Raw genomic sequence first — 15,000 nt, 5'->3', positions numbered from 1 at the left:
TTTAGAAAGACCAGAAGTCAAGCGTTCTGTTGCTTCCCTGCGTGATATGTTTACCTCCTGAAGGGTTGGACGTCTATGAAAAGACGTGGAAAAGTGCAGGGTGGTATCATCAGCGTAGGAGTGGATAGGACAAGAAGTTTGGTTTAGAAGATCATTAATGAATAATAAGAAGAGAGTGGGTGACAGGACAGAATCCTGAGGAACACCACTGTTAATAGATTTAGGAGAAGAACAGTGACCGTCTACCACAGCAGCAATAGAACGGTCAGAAAGGAAACTTGAGATGAAGTTACAGAGAGAAGGATAGAAACCGTAGGAGGGTAGTTTGGAAATCAAAGCTTTGTGCCAGACTCTATCAAAAGCTTTTGATATGTCCAAGGCAACAGCAAAAGTTTCACCAAAATCTCTAAAAGAGGATGACCAAGACTCAGTAAGGAAAGCCAGAAGATCACCAGTAGAGCGGCCTTGACGGAACCCATACTGGCGATCGGATAGAAGGTTGTCAAGTGATAGATGTTTAAGAATCTTCCTGTTGAGGATAGATTCAAAAACTTTAGATAGGCAGGAAATTAAAGCAATAGGACGGTAGTTTGAAGGATTAGAACGGTCACCCTTTTTAGGAACAGGTTGAATGTAGGCAAACTTCCAGCAAGAAGGAAAGATAGATGTTGACAGACAGAGCTGAAAGAGTTTGACTAGACAATGTGCAAGCACGGAGGCACAGTTTCGGAGAACAATAGGAGGGACCCCATCAGGTCCATAAGCCTTCCGAGGGTTTAGGCCAGCGAGGGCATGGAAAACATCATTGCGAACAATTTTAATACGTGGCATGAAGTAGTCAGAGGGTGGAGGAGAGGGAGGAACAAGCCCAGAATCGTCCAAGATAGAGTTTTTAGCAAAGGTTTGAGCAAAGAGTTCAGCTTTAGAAATAGATGTGATAGCAGTGGTGCCATCTGGTTGAAATAGAGGAGGGAAAGAAGAAGCAAAGTTAATGGATATATTTTTGGCTAGATGCCAGAAATCACGAGGGGAGTTAGATCTTGAAAGGTTTTGACATTTTCTGTTAATGAAGGAGTTTTTGGCTAGTTGGAGAACAGACTTAACATGGTTCTGGGCAAAAATATAAAGTGCATGAGATTCTTGTGATGGAAGGCTTAAGTACCTTTTGTGGGCCACCTCTCTATCATGTATAGCACGAGAACAAGCTGTGTTAAACCAAGGTTTAGAAGGTTTAGGACGAGAAAAAGAGTGAGGAATGTACGCCTCCATGCCAGACACTATCACCTCTGTTATGCGCTCAGCACACAAAGACGGGTCTCTGACACGGAAGCAGTAGTCATTCCAAGGAAAATCAGCAAAATACCTTCTCAGGTCCCCCCAACTAGCAGAGGCAAAACGCTAGAGGCACCTTCGCTTAGGGGGATCCTGAGGAGGGATTGGAGCGATAGGACAAGGTAAAGATATGAGATTGTGATCGGAGGAGCCCAACGGAGAAGAAAGGGTGACAGCATAAGCAGAAGGATTAGAGGTCAGGAAAAGGTCAAGAATTTTGCACCAATTGCTCTAGGTCATGGAGGATAGCAAAGTTGTAGGCTAGTTCACCAGGATGGTCAGTGAAGGGAGAGGAAAGCCAAAGCTGGTGGTGAACATTGAAGTCTCCAAGAATGGAGATCTCTGCAAAAGGGAAGAGGGTCAGAATGTGCTCCACTTTGGAAGTTAAGTAGTCAAAGAATTTCTTATAATCAGAGGAGTTAGGTGAGAGGTATACAGCACAGATAAATTTAGTATGAGAGTGACTCTGTAGTCGTAGCCAGATGGTGGAAAACTCGGAAGATTCAAGAGCGTGGGCACGAGAGCAGATTAAGTCATTGCGCACATAAACGCAGCATCCAGCTTTGGATCGAAAATGAGGATAGAGAAAGTAGGAGGGAACAGAAAAGGGGCTACTGTCAGTTGCCTCAGACACCTGAGTTTCAGTGAGGAAAAGAAGATGAGGTTTAGAAGAGGAGAGGTGGTGTTCTACAGATTGAAAATTAGATCTTAGACCGCGAATTTTGCAGAAGTTAATGAAGAAAAAGTTGAGGGGGGTGTCAAGACACTTAGGGTAGTCGACAGAAAGGCAGTCCGACCTGGGGACATTTATGGTCCCCTCCCCAGATGAGGACTCCGAGGCTGGTGTAGGAGTCGCCATGATGATTTTAAAATTTTTGAGTGAAGGGTGTGTGTGTTATTAGGTGCTTGTAGTTTTGTGTGGAGGAAGAGAGTTGTCTTTAGAGGGCAGGCTGTGACTACCCCCTTGTGTTGTGAGACACAAAGGGAAACGTTCAGTGAGGTCACAGCTGGGTTTAATGATAAGTTCACAGCACCCCCTGAACAGTGCTGCACACCTCACTGGGAGTAATTATCGTTTCGGCAGGTGTCTACTGCCTCCTCCTTTACTCTCTCTCTCTCTCTCTCTCTCTCTCTCTCTCTCTCTCTCTCTCTCTCTCTCTCTCTCTCTCTCTCTCTCTCTCTCTCTCTCTCTCTCTCTCTCACTGAATGGCGACCCTAATGCACATGATGGGAAAAAAATATGATAAACACCAATAATTTACTCTCTCTCTCTCTCTCTCTCTCTCTCTCTCTCTCTCTCTCTCTCTCTCTCTCTCTCTCTCTCTCTCTCTCTCTCTCTCTCTAATGCATTAGAGAGATTCTCATGAAATATACGTATATGTTGTTTTCAAGAGTGTTTTTTTCAGGATTGTAGAGAGAGAAACAATGGCTTAAATCTTGATCAAGTTAGATTTACCCTTTCACTTGTCTCCAGTGAGGCGTCTGTTTAAAGAGGGATCTGATAGGTCTTTCATTGCCACAGAGAATACATGAAGGGTGACGTAAGCAAAATTGTCAAGGTCAGTAGTCATGATAGGATAAGAAGATTAAGAGGAGATTGATGAGATCTTTCTGTGGTACTGGCGATGTATCAAGGCTAAACAAACGAAATTCTCAAGACCAGTAGTCAGGATAGGACAAAAAAAGATTAAGAAGAGATTGATGAGGTCTTTCTGTGGTACTGGTGACGTAAATAAGGGTAACTAACGAAATTCTCAAGGTGAGTAATCAAGATGGGATAAGAAATAACGGGTTCAAGCTTGTAATAGTTAGAGATGAGAATGCTACTGATCATCTACGTGGCCTTTGAAAACAGTCCTGCTGAGAGGCCAAGGCGCTTCAACATGCAGGCTGCGTGCAACACTCCATCCAAATTATGCTGATATTCTCCAGTACTGTTATTATTATTATTGCAGTTGTTTCTTTCTTTTTATTACCTCTTGTGATGTGTTTGAAGTGTGTGTGTGTGTGTGTGTGTGTGTGTGTGTGTGTGTGTGTTATCCACCACTATCCACTACCTTAAAACCGTTAATATTCATTCTGTCCTTTTTTTCATGACAAAGTTTCTTCACCATCATAGTTCATTATTTTCGCAATTTAGTTAAAATATTTGTTTTCTTACTTATATGTCATGTGTATCTACTAAAAGCAAATATATAACTGTTTACGCATCTACTCGTACATGAACACGTTTTGAGGGCGTAAGGGAAGCTGCAAGAAGCCTTCAGGCCTACACGTGGCAGTCCCTCAGTAAAACATCCCTAGCAGTCTCCACCTCTCATCCCTATTCATTAATTTACTTTGTCTTCTTTTGAGGCTCGCTTTCAACTGGACTCTAATGGCCTGACTACCGAGCTTCACCTAGTCACCCACCACGCTACCTGAGAAAAAGCTTAATCACTTATGTTTGTTTATTAATATAGTTATTCATCAGTCTGTTTACTCGAATCACTTACGTTTCATTATTTTTTACCTTGCCTTCTTTTTGTATTTAGCTATTTATTCACTAATTGGCTAATCAATCTATCAAGCTTCCATGTTACCTACTCCTTGTATTAACGCATTTATTCATTTGATCCCCTATTCATTTCTCCATCCAGACTTCTTACCCAGTTATTCTATTTCACTTACTGACTCCTTATCTATTGATCTATTCACCAATTTACTTCATTCACCTTCTCGTATCTGCATCTGTGTCTTTCATTCACTTGTTGACTCCTCTATCTATCTCTCCACCAGTTTATCCTATTCACTTACTCGTATTTATATTTATCAGTCTCTCTCCCACCGCCCCGCCTCCCGCGCCCTCCCACCCTCGACCACATCGCACACACCATACACTTAGCGATTTCCAACTCTGTCTATTACTTTCTCAGGCTGTTTGTCTCACAATCTACCTACCATGTCATTGTACCTCTCTCTCTCTCTCTCTCTCTCTCTCTCTCTCTCTCTCTCTCTCTCTCTCTCTCTCTCTCTCTCTCTCTCTCTCTCTTCCTACCCACCCATGACTCTCTCTCTCCCTTCGCTTCTCCTTCCCACCAGTAATTCTCTCCCTCCCACCATAACTCTCTCTCTTCCTCTCCCTCGCTCCCTTCACAGTCTCCCCTCTCCCTCCTCTCCCTAGGTCAGATACATCACAATAATTGCCCTTGCCTCACAATTTCTCCTTTTAAAAACATTTTACAAAATAAAAGGACGAACAAGGCCTCTTTTTCTCTACTCGTCCTCCTCCTCCTCCTTCTCCTCCTCCTCTTCTTCCTCCTGCTTCTCCTCCTCCTCCTCCTCTCCCTCAGTTAAAAGAGAGTAGCCGGGCTTGAAATATCGCCGCTTTGTGTTTGACTAGCCAATGTTTCACTCCACGTGCGCCTCGCTCCAAGACGCTGCCCCACTAAGCCTTAAACAGCCGCCGGAGACTCAGGCGCGGCTAGGCAGGGCGTAAACACGGATTAAATCAAGCTTGTGGACTTTGCATGTAACACTCCTTAGCCCCCCGACGCTACGCTGCGAGGGTTATTGGGCTTATTACGTGTTATTAAGGGTGTCCAGAAGAGTGATTTGGGGTTATGTCGTTACGATAAAGGGTTTGGGGTAAAAAGATGGGTATACTAGACAATAAAGGGCTTAGGTGTTGGATTAAATCAGGGTTATGTACTTTGAACGCTGCGAGAGTCAGTGTGCTCGTCTGGGCTTATTAGGAGAGTGATTTGAGCTTGTGTGGTTATGATAAAGGGTGTGGTGAGGGAAAAAAAAAAGGAATGTACAAAAGGAAAGAAAAGGTTGTGTTGGGTTACATCAGGCTTGTGGTCTTTGCATACAACTCTCCTTAGCCCTGTGACGCTAGCTACGAGGGTTATTGGGCTTGCTTTGGCTTATCTGGGCTTATCAGGCTTGTTAGAGCTTGTTTGAGTTTCTTAAGGTGGTTCAATAGTGATTTGACTTATCTAAACTAGTTAGGTCTCCTTAGGGCGGTCTGGTAGTGATCTGAGCTTGTGTGTGTGTGTGTGTGTGTGTGTGTGTGTGTGTGTGTGTGTGTGTGTGTGTGTGTGTTAAAAGGAGAGAATTTTTCCTGGAATATTCTGAAATAGACTGAAGGAAAAGAGGAAGAAGTTAATGAATAAAAGTTTTCCTTAAATAGCCTGAAGGAAGAGAGGGAGGGAGGAGAGAGAAGTTAATCGAGAGAAGTTTTGATGGGATGGCCTTGAATAGACTGAGAGAAGGAAGGGCGGACAGATGGTGGTGGTGGTGGTGGTGGTGGTGGTGTATAGGGGAGAAGGGAAGCAGTTTGCGTAATGTAGAGAGAAGAAGAAATGATGTTTGGGTTTAATGGACACAATGAATCAAATAAAATATTATAGAGAGAATTGGAAAATATATTATATGTATGAATGTTTTCCCAATAGTTTATGGTGAAAATGTGAGGAAAATCACAATATTTTATCATAATGCAAAAATACGAAAATTGATGTGAATTCACACACACACACACACACACACACACACACACACACAGAGAGAGAGAGAGAGAGAGAGAGAGAGAGAGAGAGAGAGAGGGAGGGAGGGAAACAAACAGACAGAAAAAAAAAAAGTCAATGAACTTACCCCAAAAGATACATAAATAAAGTTACTGAAAGACAAAGAAAGCAATTAAATTCAATCACAAGAAGAAGAAGAAGAAGAAGAAGAAGAAGAAGAAGAAGAAGAAGAAGAAGAAGAAGAAGAAGAAGAAGAAGAAGAAGAAGAAGAAAAAAAAGGGGGAGGAGAAGAAGGAGGAGGAGGAGGAGGAGGAGGAGGAGGAGGAGGAGGAGGAGGAGGAGGAGGAGGAGAAATGAGAAAGGAGAAGAAAAAGAGGAAGAAAAGAGGACTGGAGATTGAAAAGCACTAAATGAAAAAAAGAACAGACAAGTGAGAGAAAAGGAAACGAGAAAGATGAAAAGATAAGAAGGAATAGGAGAAAAAGAAAACAAGAAAACAATAATATGAGAGCGGCGAAAACAAGGAGAAAAAAAAAAGGAAAGGAAGAAGACGAGGAGGAGGAGGAAGAGGCAGAATAGCGGGGGAACATCAAAAGTCCCGATCCTCCTTCCCTCCTCCTCCTCCTTTTTCTCCTCCCTTTCGCTCTTTGGTGGTGGTCCTCATTTGATACGCCCCTTGACTCCCAGCCCTGTGAGAGGAGGAATAGACAAAGGAATATACAAAGGAAGGAGGAGGAGGAGGAGGAAGAGGAGGAGGAGGAGGAAGAGAGATGACATAGAAGTCAATGATATTCTATGTAAGTTAATGAAGATAATAATAGTGATAGAGAGAGAGAGAGAGAGAGAGAGAGAGAGAGAGAGAGAGAGAGAGAGAGAGAGAGAGAGAGAGAGATGATAAACAGTGAATGAGTGATAATCGTCTCATTATAATAAACGTCGTTCTCTCTCTCTCTCTCTCTCTCTCTCTCTCTCTCTCTCTCTCTCTCTCTCTCTCTCTCTCTCTCTCTCTCTCTCTCTCTCTCTCTCTCTCTCTCTCTCTCTCTCTCTCTCTCTCAACAATGGCCACAACATTCTCTCTTTTTTTATAGATATCAAACCTTTCCTCCCTTCTTCCCTCCTCTTCTTTCCTTCCTCCCTCTCTCCCTCTACTCCTTCCATCTCTCCTCTCTTCCCTCCCTTCTTACCCCCGTCCATCTCTCCTCTCCTCCTCCTCCATACCTCCCTCTCTCTCCTTTCCTCTCCTCCCTCCTTCCCTCCTCTCTCCCAGGCCGCGTCTCGACATCACCACCTTACTCCTCCTCCTCCTCCTCCTCCTCCTCCTCCTCCATCTCCTCCTCCTCCTCCTCATTCTCATCCTCTTCCTCCTCCTCCTCCTTGCAGACAGAGATTAAAGATGGCGGTCTAGAGGAAGCCATTACGGAGTGTTGCTACAGCCTCGAGGCATCCCTAATTATCCTCTCTCTCTCTCTCTCTCTCTCTCTCTCTCTCTCTCTCTCTCTCTCTCTCTCTCTCTCTCTCTCTCTCTCTCTCTCTCTCTCTCTCTCTGTCTCTCTCTCTCTTCCCCCAAACACGACTGTGAATTTTAATGTAAATGTAATACATCCAAGCAGGCACGTGAAAAACTTGTGAGTTTGCTTGGATAGTTACTTGCTTTTTGACGTCCATATTAATGAGCTGAAAAGGAAAGTGATGGGTGTTTTAATGTATGTAAGTAGAATTAGTGAAAACCCAGATAAGGACAGCAGGATCATGGTGACACAGGCCCTTGTATTAACCTTAATTAACTGTTGTATTAGAATATGGGGACTACAAATGATGCATTAATGTCTGGTGTGCAAAAAATACAGAATGGTGCAGGAAGGGTTGCCATAGGTGGAGTTAAGAAATATGATCACGTGTCTCCATTTTATAAAGAACTCCAATGGCTACGAATAAAGCACAAACATGTTTTAGAAGTGGCCACAACAATATTTAAGATTTTACGAGGGTTTTATTTAAAATGTTTTTTTATCACTATGTAACAGGCAAGCTATCACCAGTAGCGTCACAAGACACAGGCACAAGTTGCTTGTACCGCGCACCTACACACACTGCTAATAGACGCACTGTCATATTGGGACCCAGAGTGTGGAACTCTCTCCCGCTCTCCCTCACACAGGACACATCTATACCCGCTCTCCCTCACACAGGACACATCTATACCCGCTCTCCCTCACACAGGACACATCTATACCCGCTCTCCCTCACACAGGACACATCTATACCCGCTCTCCCTCACACAGGACACATCTATACCCGCTCTCCCTCACACAGGACACATCTATACCCGCTCTCCCTCACACAGGACACATCTATAATCTCTTTTAAGGCTGGACTTTAAAAAAATTGTTTTAACCGAAAATATATTTAGTTAGGTTTGTTTTATCTTGTTTAGTTTTTTTTGTTTTAAGTGTACTTGTATATGTACGGTAACTTTGCATTTTTGTGGTGCATCTATTATAAACCAGTGTTCCACAATTGTATTGTATTTATATTATTACATATCACCGGTATTTTGTCATATTTGTATACTTGACTAATGTGTAATAATCACTTTGGTAGATAATTATAAACAATCTCTCTCTCTCTCTCTCTCTAAGACCACAGCGGTTGGATTCAAATTAATTCATATTCTTGAAAGCCGGAGACCGTTAGGGCCGTTAAAGACCGTTAGGGACGTTAGGAGGGAGGTGATCAGTTGAGTAAGGACTGACGATGTCAAGAAAAAGAGGAGGAGGAGGGAGAGGGGATGGAAGAGGAGGAGGAAGAGGAGGAGGAGGAGGAGGAGGAGGAGGAGGAAGAGGAGGAGGAGGAGGAGGAGAAGGAGGAGGAGGAGGAGGAGGAGGAGAAAGAGAAGGAAGAGGAAGAGAAGGAGGGGAAGGAGAAGGAGGAGTGGGAGGAGGAGGACGAGGAGTGATGAGGAGGAGGATTTGTAGAAAATGAGGAGGAGGAGGGAGAGGAGGAGGAGGAGGAGGAATGTAAAAGGACAACTTCAAAACAGCATATTAATTTACAATAATATTCATAAAAAAAAAAGAAAACGTAAAACATAAGACAACAAATAAGAAAGGCAGAAAAAAGGAAGAAAAATATAAAAATGAAAACAATTAGAAAGCTTTAAAAAAAAATTATTATGAAGCTTTAAGGGAACATGAGATAAATTAATGAATTAAAATGATAGGTGGAAATAAGCAGGCATGTTTGACACAGGGACTGCCACGTGTAGGCCTGATGGCTTCTTGCACCAACCCTTACCTTGTTATGTTCTCAATTACCAAAATAACGAGAAGCTGTCGCAGGATGACAGGTAAGAGACAAGAAGAGTGAGGAAAGTAAGACGTAGGAAACATAATCAAACCTTCTTGTTACCATTACAATGTTAGTAAAGAACGTCCATCAACAAGGAATTTTAGAAGTATTGTAACGAAAGGTGGACAAAATTAAGATGCCTGACTTCTCTTTGAGTGACGAGGAAGGACGGAATCAGGAACGAATACATCAAGGAAGATATTTTATTTATTTTTTCTTTTTACTTAAGGAAAAAAAAAAAAAAAAAAAACAGAATCATCGAAAATTGAAGGCTAACTGTCTTGAAACCTGCATGAAAACAACTGTCAAGATTACGAGTAGCTGTCACAACCTGGTAGATAAGAGACAGGGAGAGAAAAGTAACGCATGGAACATTATACAACCTACTTCCCATCACAGTATTACACTAAAATTCACGTCAGGAAAGCTTCATTTTGACAAAGACTTTAGAAGTATTATAACGAAAAGTGGCTGAAATGAAAAACGATGCGACTTTATCAGAGAGAGACGAAGCGGAATATCAGGAACACATCACAGGCACAACACATGTACAGCGGTGTGGGCCAAGGCTAGACAGGCAACACTGAGCTAGTTTGGGCGTGTCAGAAGGAGAGACGAGGAGTGGGGGGAGAAGGATGCTGGAGGTGGCGAGAGAGAGAGAGAGAGAGAGAGAGAGAGAGAGAGAGAGAGAGAGAGAGAGAGAGAGAGAGAGAGAGAGAGAGAGAGAGAGAAAGGGGGACCTCTTTGTAGTGTAATGGGTGTGACTGAGGAAGGCACAGAAGACTAAGCACGTTGAAGAAGAAGAAGAAGAAGAAGAAGAAGAAGAAGAAGATAATGAGAAGCGTTAATTAAGAAAACACCAATAATTATGAAATACAAAGCCAATTAACCGTTAAGAGAAAAAACTAACAAACTCCACCAAATGAGAAATGAAAATAAATAAAACTATGAAATTTTATTAAACATTCAGGAAGGAGAGAGAGAGAGAGAGAGAGAGAGAGAGAGAGAGAGAGAGAGAGAGGGGGGGGAGGGAGAGGGAGAGAGACTAACAAGCCACCAGGTTACGAGTCCCAGAACCAGTTGGAACATAAGAAAATAAGGGAAGCTGCAAGAAGTCATGAGGGCTACACGTGACAATCCTTGCATGAAACATACCTGCCTATTTTCACCCATCAGACCCATCTTAACCTACGCCTCTCTAAGGAATGTATGTAAATTTAAAAGCTTCCAGACTAGTACTGTATAATCGGCACAGGATCATCCACTCCTTCATTGTTCCTTCAGGTAGATAAATGTGTAAGCCTGAGGAATTTAATTGTGGAAATCTTGATGAATGATATGCATGGGAACAGCAAACAGTGGCAAGCCGGATCACTTAATCAATCAATCTCCACCTTGACGTGGCGCCAGGCAAGCGTGAACCATCTCTCCTCTAACTAAACAAGGATGACCTAAGCAAAATTCTCAGGGTCAGTAATCAGGATAGGACAAGAAATAATAGGTGATGAATGATGAAGTCAGATTAAAAAAATAGTTAGATAGGAACTGTGGTGCCAGGCAAGCGTGAACCATCTCTCCTGAACTAACTAAACAAGGGTGACCTAAGCAAAATTCTCAGGGTCAGTAATGAGGATGGGACAAGAAATAATAGGTGATGAATGATGAAGTCAGATAAAAAAAAAAACAGTTAGATAGGAACTGTCCCAACCCGGATAAATGATGAACCTGGGGAAGGTGGACTGTAGGAATCCGTGTCCCAGGGTGAGGGATGCCACGCACCCACCAGGCTCACTAGTACACAGATGAGCGCTGGACAGTCTAAGAGCGTGTAAATCTCCAGTATCACTAACATCATCATCACATAGTTCATAGTTCATAGTTTTATTGACCACAACATCTTGCACTTACAGTAATAATTACACACACACACACACAAACATACTAGTATTTCCCCATAAAGCCTAGCAGCAGATTTCTCGCAGCGTCAATGAAGCAAGTGAACCATTAGACAGCACAGGAATGACTTGACTCGCGTAAAGAAAACCAGACGGAAAATGACTGCACCAGGTAACTAAGCGGCCACATCTTCCTATGTCGTATTATCGTAATATCTCCTCGTAAATGTAAGTCTTCTTTCTCTTTTCGTCTCTTACTCTTCTATTACATTTTCTTTTATATCATCTTCGTCCCGTATCTCTCTCTCTCTCTCTCTCTCTCTCTCTCTCTCTCTCTCTCTCTCTCTCTCTCTCTCTCTCTCTCTCTCTCTCCCTTCGTAAACACCAACCTTTCCTCCGCCTTTCGCTCTTCACGTATTTTTACTTTCTGAAGATGAAAAGGAGAGAGAGAGAGAGAGAGAGAGAGAGAGAGAGAGAGAGAGAGAGAGAGAGAGAGAGAGAGAGAGAGAGAGAGAGAGAGAGCTGAAGACGAGCATAACAGGAAAAAAAATTACAATGAGTGATGACATAGTGACAATTGGTAAGCCAACACAAGAGTGAGGAAAGCACGCAGTGTCAGACACGTGTTGTCTCGCTCTGTCTGCAATTTTTTTTTTTTTTCAAGAGGAGCTCTGTAAGTTATGACCTTGAAAAACGTTTAACTTCTCCCTATTACAGCAAAGTTTTGGAGCATATGGTACTTGTACGCGTGGCCTCACCGCTCACCTCCTCCTTACTGTCCTTTCTTTAATGACTTGTAATTAGTACATTCATATCCCAGACCACTTAATTTGTTATTTTTCTAGATTTTATTTCTTGATGTCTTAAAACTTTAACTATATCTTATTTGTTACTTTTCCTTTTATTTTAACATTTCTAGTATTTCTATGCAATTTTTTATACATATATATATATATATATATATATATATATATATATATATATATATATATATATATATATATATATATATATATATATATATATATATATATATATATATATATATATATATATATATATATATATATATATATATATATATATATTTTTTTTTTTTTTTTTTTTTTTTTTTTTTTTTGACGTATGACATTAAGTGTTGCTGTGCCACGCAAGAAAATTTGAACCACTTCTCTGGCGCAGGATAATAACAATGCTGAGAAAGGCCCATTGAAGGTACAAATCCCCAAATAGTACTTAAATTAAATGGTGCGAGGAAAAAACTAAGGTGGTGTTCTCTGTGGGTGGTGCGTGACATCCCTCACTCAGGCAGGCAGGAACACTGAGACACCAGGGATTCCACACCTTGCCTTCCCTTGTCTCCTCGCTTGTTAACCCGAGGGATAAGTATTAACAGTATTCTCATAACAATAAACATATGCTCAAGAGTGTTTCTCCTCTTCATAATGTTGAAATATTTTTAGCCTGTCACTAAGAGCCGTAAAAAAAAAAAAAATATATATATATATATATATATATATATATATATATATATATATATATATATATATATATATATATATATATATATATATATATATATACGAATGACTTCAACTAGAGTCTTTTAAGTGTAGCGGAGGTGCGGCGCAGAAATATTTCGGAGTACAGGCCTTAGTGCTCATCGTCTCACACTTGGTGACTGATTCCTGCTCAGCTTCACCACGTCCCCGGCATCACGACCCTTGCAACACGCCTCCTCCTTCACCTTTCCCTCTTCCTGCCCCCTCCTCCCTCTCACTCTTGTCACCCCCTTCAAGATACATCCGAGATACAGCAGTACATGTAACAGTGATTTATGCAGACGTCTGAAGCACTGAAACACTGAAACATTGAAGAAGCAAGTTGAAAGATCGGGTGAAATAATGAAAAGGAAAGAGTTAACGAGTGATTGAGGTGGTTAGCGTGCTCTGCGCGACTTGGTGTGAGCAGACGTCGTCACTGAACAGCTGAGCGGGGAGGGAGGCAGGAAGGGAGGGAGCAAGATGGAGATCGTTTTAAAATATAGGTAGTAAGTTAGTTATTTTGTTTATTTATAGAAATGAAAATGAGTGAACGTGACGATGAAAGACCAAGAAATAGAAGGAGAACAACACAGAGGAGGAGGAGACAAGAGAAAGATGACAATAATTCAGTAGGAAAACTTCAACTGGAGCTGTTCCTACCGGCCGCCACTACTTGCCTGGCTGGAAGTACACGGTTACTTCACCTCACCTCACCACACTCACCTCAGTCAGCCTGCCAGCACCTCACTCGTGTCCTCGCCTTCACGCCGCCACTAAAGTCACTTCCCACACGCAGCACAGACCAGTACTTTCCCTGCTACATCCTCGCTCTTCCTCTTCCTGACACTCTGCACCCTCCACTCCCTTCCTCTCCCCTCCCTCCACCAGCGCTCCCTCCCTCCACCAGTTTTCTAGTTCCGTGTTATATTTCAGTGAATAAACGAGTGACATCAGTTGTAAATATTTGACCCACACTTACCAAACAAATAAAAGATTTAGACCTCCACTGAAATGTTCATGATTACACAGAGGTTACCCAACTTTGCGTGACAGGCAGGCGTGACGTGTCCAAGGGAGGGGAGGAGTGAAGGGACGGTCAGCGGAGGAATACAGGGAGGGTGAGAGGAACGAAGGGGAAGCAGTTAGAGGAGATCCACTCACGGGATTCTGCGTTGTTGATTTGTGTGTGGAAGTATCGTGGGTTTGCCTGCCTCCATTGTTGCTCGTCTGCTGAAATAAGTAAGTGACACAGAGAGAGAGAGAGAGAGAGAGAGAGAGCACGGCTACAACACACCACCAGTGACACCAGCAGGGAAAACCCATCACCGCCACCATTACTATTACCACCAACACCATTCCTTCTTCACAGATATCCGCACCACCACCACCACCATCACCATGCTTATCACCACCACCACCACCACTGTTCCTCCCTCCCAGTCCATTATCTTCGCCACCACCACCATCCCCACCATTACCACCCGATTAAGGAACACAAGGCGGTGCACCAGATATTAATGAAAGTGATTATAACCTGCCATTAATTGCTGCCTCCTCTAATGACCCATCAGCGCCATTACCTCCTCCTCCTCTTCCTCCTCCTCGTTTTCTCTATCTTCTTTCTCTCCACCTCTCTTATTCTTCTCTTATCTATCTTCCACCTCCACCATCACCATTTCCACCATTACCAACACCTCCTCCTCCTCCCCATTACATCAATTAACCACCTAATCACTGCCACCCCACCATTGGCTCCTCCCTAACAGGATAATTGGCGGCCGTTGATTGGCTGAGGGAGTTAGGCAGTTAGCGGAGCATTATCTTAACTTCTGGGTAAAGGGAGGAGGAGGAGGAGGAGGAGGAGGAGGAAGAAGAAGAGAAAAGGTGTTTATGACGAATGTTGAGGTTTAAGAATGATGAGGAGGAGGAAGAGGAAAAGGAGGAGGAGGAAGAGGAGGGGGAGATAAAGACAAGGTGTTTATGAGGACCTGGATAGGTAAAAGAAGGAGGAAAGGAATCACGGATGAAGGAAAGAGGAATACAAAGGAATACAAAGGAAAGCCAAACAGCAACAGACCTTTTGGTCCTTGCAAGGCTGGAATCTTTGCCACGGTGCCTGTCTCTCTGTGCTCAGGTTTATTGGAGCTCTCAGGTGAGTTGCTCGGTGTTTTAGTGTATTGAATCTTATCGTGGTGCAATACAAGGGTGGTGGGTGTGACAAGAAGTACATTTTAGATGATAGATATAATAGTAACTTGCTTCTAAGTCTTCTACGAGAAATATGTAATGAATAGGATAACTTGACGAGATGGTGGAGAGAAAGAACGAAAAGGATGATAGATGTACTGCATAATTAATGAATCGATGAGG

The 15,000-nt window shown here is 42.6% G+C and overlaps 1 protein-coding gene and 1 long non-coding RNA gene across 3 annotated transcripts in view; one reads left to right on the top strand and one right to left on the bottom strand.

The window, feature by feature from the left end:
• The window catches only part of LOC135097821 (uncharacterized), an 83,540-nt gene extending 70,028 nt beyond the window's left edge, over window positions 1-13,512 (bottom strand). For both annotated transcript variants that reach the window (XR_010266151.1, XR_010266150.1), the window contains exon 1: window positions 13,354-13,512. This is a non-coding gene — a long non-coding RNA (uncharacterized LOC135097821). The remainder of the gene's footprint in view (window positions 1-13,353) is intronic.
• Window positions 13,513-13,641: 129 nt separating this feature from the next.
• LOC135097834 (uncharacterized) overlaps window positions 13,642-15,000 on the top strand; it is a 127,846-nt gene continuing 126,487 nt past the window's right edge. The window contains exons 1-3 of the mRNA XM_063999905.1: window positions 13,642-13,661; window positions 13,748-13,869; window positions 14,725-14,782. Coding sequence (XP_063855975.1) covers window positions 13,642-13,661; window positions 13,748-13,869; window positions 14,725-14,782 — 200 coding nt within the window. The remainder of the gene's footprint in view (window positions 13,662-13,747; window positions 13,870-14,724; window positions 14,783-15,000) is intronic.

This window comes from Scylla paramamosain, unplaced genomic scaffold (genome assembly GCF_035594125.1).
Source record: "Scylla paramamosain isolate STU-SP2022 unplaced genomic scaffold, ASM3559412v1 Contig33, whole genome shotgun sequence".
NCBI classification, from domain to species: Eukaryota; Metazoa; Arthropoda; class Malacostraca; order Decapoda; family Portunidae; genus Scylla; species Scylla paramamosain.
Note: the sequence above shows the minus strand (reverse complement) of the source record. Positions and strands in the feature narration are given on the sequence as shown.